The sequence below is a fragment of the Myotis lucifugus genome, unplaced genomic scaffold (genome assembly GCF_000147115.1).
Source record: "Myotis lucifugus unplaced genomic scaffold, Myoluc2.0 scaffold_45, whole genome shotgun sequence".
Taxonomy (NCBI): Eukaryota; Metazoa; Chordata; class Mammalia; order Chiroptera; family Vespertilionidae; genus Myotis; species Myotis lucifugus.
The window spans coordinates 5,566,569-5,571,202 of NW_005871093.1; the positions used below are offsets into that span (position 1 = coordinate 5,566,569).

Here is a 4,634-nt window from a genome sequence, read left to right on the forward strand (position 1 = left end):
CTTACTTCCATCATCTTATCACAAAGCATCTTTATCCTGGTGTCTAACCAATGATTTGTGTTTTATGGGAAATACGAAAAGCAGGGCATTTCAAGCTTAAGCTGCTACTGTGATGCTTATCAGCAAGATACACACACAAATTATATTGTTATACAATTTATTTAGGTATTACAAAATATGTTATAAAGCAGTATATGATCAATTGCTAGAGTAGGGGTTTAAGCAAAAAATGCATTCAATACAGAGATCAATAGGTCAACAGCATAATCGCAATTTCCTAAGGTCACCTTGATTATTCCTGCGGCATTTGGGTCCAGGCCCAGGGCCCGGGCACAGCCCAGCATGCCCGCCCACACTAGCCTGGGCACCCTCAGAACCAGCCACACAGGGACCTCCATCAGTGCCCAGCCCAGCCCGTAGGGCAGGCTGCGAGCCCGGGCAGTGAGCCCTGGCAGTGGGTGGGCCTGCTGGCTGCAGGACCCCTGGGGCCTGCTGGAGCAGCCCTGACAGCCAGTGGTTGAAGAGGATGATCTTAAGGAGCAGAACATTGTAGAGGTGGACCCGGTTCTGGACCAGCTGCAGGAAAAGGGGAGACAACCGTCACCTGTCGTCACTCACTGGGGGCAGGAACCCTACCCGAGTTTTATTGTAGGGGTTGGGGCTGCCAGGTCACCTTGAGCCAGGCCCTCCTCCTCTCGAGCCCTCAGACACCCCACACATAAGAGTGATCTTTATCTGTTCACTTCTAAGGACTCCATTCTCAGGAGTGGAGGTAACGTCTCTTAGAAAGTGTCTCATATTACATGTGGTTTTCTCTCTTATGGATTTGAATAATCCTATATAATAAACGGCTAATATGCAAATAGACTGAACGACAGAATGACGGGTCACTATGATGCACACTGACCACTAGGGGGCAGATGCTCAATGCAGGAGCTGCCCCCTGATGGTCAATAGGCTCCCACAGGGGGAGCGCCACTCAGCCAGAAGCTGGGCTCACGGCTGGCGAGCACAAGCGGCAGTGGTGGGAGCCTCTCCTGCCTCCACGGCAGCGCTAAGGGTGTCTGACTGCAGACTGCGAGAGGGTGCAGGCTGGGCTGCGGGACCCCCAAGTGCATGACTTTCATGCACCAGGCCTCTAGTTATTTATAAAACTCCAGATTGACTGGTGATGATGGTAATGATAATGTCGATGATATAGGAGTGACCATCGCCCTCAGCCCTCTAATCCTGTAGGATTTGAATCCAGGTCAGTTTCTTCTTCCAAGCATCTGGGCTTTTCTACACATCTGTTGCTTCTTGGTGTCATGAGGACAGCTGGTAGCAACGGGCAGTGTCATTAGGGGTAGAGAGGTGTGAGGCATGGGGGACAGGGACAGAATTAATGACTGACCTACTGAGAGGGGTGAAGGAGAGGGAGGGACCTAAGATGATGTCCATATTTCTGTCTGGGTGACAGGGTGGATATGATGTCTCCCATCCATTGGGAGGAAGAGGGGTTGGATGGGGAAAGAGTCTGTAAATGAGAAAGTTTCACTTGAGTCTTGGAGCTGAGAAGCCCTTCCTCAGAGCCCTGAAGACCCCAGCCCCTGAGTACCACCAACCCATCAGTCTGGACCCCGTGTGTCCTTGTCCACAGGACCATCTGGAGCCGGAAGGGACGGGGTGAGAGGCAGCAATCTGGGGTTGGCTGTATGCCCTCCCATATGGGGGGATCGGCAGAGCTGAGGGGATGGAGCTGTGCTGAGAAAGGAAGGGAACACAGGGGTCCAACTAGAGGAGGAATTAGGATGGAGGTAGGAAATGACAGCTGCCCTCACCCCCACCAGCTGATAGTGTTGAAACCAGGGAAGAGAGCAGCCTATTATATGGCCCTATAAGGTCAGTTATAGGCGAGAAAATGGAGGTTCAGAGAAGTAGAATAATTTGCCCAAAGTCACACAGCTAAAGAGTGGAGCAGCCAAGATTCAAATCCAATTGTCTGTCTCTTTCTACTACACATGTCATCTCCCCTTTCTGTGCCACAGCAGCAGGCCCAGGGGACCCTTTTCTGATAACTCAGCCCACAGAGCAGCCAGAATTCAGAGATGTGGCCCCAGCCATCAGCATTTGCATGTCTTAAAACAATGAATGGGGCCTGGCCGACGTGGCTCAGTGGTTAAGCTGAGGTCACAGTTCAATTCCCGGTCAGGGCACATGCCCTGATCGTGGGCTCAGTCCCCAGTGTGGGGCATGCGGGAGGCAGCCAATCAATGATTCTCCCGCATCATTGATGTTTCTCTCTCTCTCCCCCCCTCTCCCTTCCTCTCTGAAATCAATAAATATATATAGAGAGATTTTAAATGGATGGGAAAGGCAATGCTTATCCCACAGGAGTGATTCTCTAGAGAAAAAGTCGTCACTGTGCCTTGGGGTGGGGCTTCTGGGAGCTGTCAGATTATCCCGGAGGCAGGCAGTCGCCTAGCTCCACTGCTCAGGGCGGGTCAGTCACCTGCCTCTCACCAGGACGGGTCCAGCAGCTCCTAGGTAGCTGTGAAGAGCCAGGTGTGTGGTTTCCCCCCCTTTACCCCAGACCCCCACTTACCAGCACTGAGAGCTTCACCACCAGCAGCAGAATCCCCATCAGGCTGGATCCGGAGGGAGGGACAGCCTCCACGTCTGGCCTCCTGCCCCTCCTCCAGCTGGGAGAGGCAGGTGACCTCACAGACACCACAGGGTGGGGGCCAGGTTACCGTGGGGACCCAGTTGCCACAAGAGAATTACCTGCTTCCCTCCCCTTTCACTGCACCAAGACAGGGGTATTTGTCCTGTCCACTTCCTGGTTGTGCCCCTAGGGACATCACCTCCCCAAATCCCCAGCCCCAGCACGCAGGGCCTCAGGGCCTGCAGCAGGCAGCTGGGGCAGTCAGGGCGGACAGAAACAGGCTGCGCCTCCCCACATTCTTCCAACTCCCCAAGTATCCAAGGCTGGGAAATAGAAATCTGTACCCAGGGCCACAGGTGACAGGATGTTGGGAGGCAGAGGGAGTTGAGGATGCTCAGCTGCCCAAACTGGAAGGCCCTACCTAAGCCCCCATGCCCACGCATTCTTGCATTTTACTAAAGGTTGGTCCCCAGTCACAACGCAGAGGGATGAGGTTGTGACCTTTATTCTCGGATCTTAGTGACACCTCAGCGGCGTCACAGAACAGAAAGACTTCTTCTACGGCACTAGCAGAGCCAAACACTAAACACCGAGAACTGCAGGGGAGAAATAGCGGCTATTTGATTATGAATGGAGCCACCCAGGAGAACGGGAAGCTGAACCTCCCGCTGGCACGCAGGTTACTGATAATACAGGGCAGAAATCACAGCCACCTGAGTGAGGGGTGAGGGTGCTGCTGGGAGCTGAGGGGTTAGGCATGAGGGGAGGGTAATAACTCATCTCTCCAGGTCTTGAGGGCAGCTCTAGGCCTTTCCCCGCATCCCTTTGTCTGGTTTCACGCGAAAGTAGCCAGGAGAGCAGGCCACCTAAGGCTGGAACTAAAACATAACGTAGGTCAAAATGTTACCTTTTGCCTGTCAGTGGTCAGAACCCTGTGACCATTCGTTAGGTCCTGCTGCCTCAGGGATTGCTGATTATAGTAGGGAGGGGGGAGAGGGAAGGGAGAGAGAGAGAGAGAGACAGAGAGAGAGAGAGAGAGAGAGAGAGAGAGAGAGAGAGAGAGAGAGGACTTCTAGAGCCAGGGTTTATAACTAGTTTCAGTGGGTTCTGAGACTAGGTACTAGTAGAGGAGAGCAAGGAGGAGAAAACGTGCCTCGCATGTCCTGGAAAGGGACATGTCCTGGGGGAAGAGGGCAGATCTGCTGACCGAGCCCCCTCGGGGCCACAAGAGGCAACAGGCCACAAGCTGAGCTGCCACAAGAATATGGGAGAAATTGCTGGAGCCATTAATGAGAATACTTAGAATTCTGGGAGAATCCGGAACCTGGAGCATAGCTTTCCCACATTGCTTTCCTCAGCAGGTGGCCCCAGGGGCTGGGGCATGAGGCGCTCAGATCTTGTAGAAATTTCTCAAAGCAGCTCTCTGGTGCGCAGGCCACTGCGAGTGCCGGGCTCTGTGGGGAGAGGGCCCCTCCATGCTGGAAGGATGCCAGCCACCGGCCCTTGCACACAGCGTGACTTCAGTCCTCACCATTCCCTTGGCCTGGCACCCTCGTGCAGGGCACCACCTACCCACCTGTCCATGGCAGCCTGCCAGAATGAGTCCCTGGAACGGCAGCGATGACCTTTGTCCAGGGCAGTCCTGTGTACCCACTGGTTTCCTTCCCTGAGCAAGAGCTTCAGCCTGGAAGGTGGAGTATCCAAAGTCCCTCCATTCTGTCCTCTGTCTTTGAACCCCTCCCCCCACCCTCTCTGTCTCCAACACTGCGGCTCTGAGAAGTCATAGGGCTTCAGAAAGGCCTCCATGAGCTAAGTTTTGAAGGATGGGTAGGAGTTTCCCAGAGAAGAGAGTGTGAAGGACGGTCCATGCAGAGGAAACAGCTTGATTTAAACAGTTCAGTGTTACCCGAGCATAAAGTGAGGAGCACAACGTAGGTGGTGAGGTCAGCAGGGGCCACATGGGTCACGGAATCTCTTATTAAGTGACAGG

General features: G+C 53.7%; 1 protein-coding gene across 1 annotated transcript in view; it reads right to left on the bottom strand.

Moving 5' to 3' along the window:
• The window catches only part of TMEM270 (transmembrane protein 270), a 5,071-nt gene extending 843 nt beyond the window's left edge, over positions 1-4,228 (bottom strand). Inside the window, 4 exon segments of the mRNA XM_006088285.1 lie at positions 288-485; positions 487-576; positions 2,585-2,681; positions 4,221-4,228. Coding sequence (XP_006088347.1) covers positions 288-485; positions 487-576; positions 2,585-2,681; positions 4,221-4,228 — 393 coding nt within the window.
• Between the last annotated feature and the right edge of the window lie 406 nt (positions 4,229-4,634).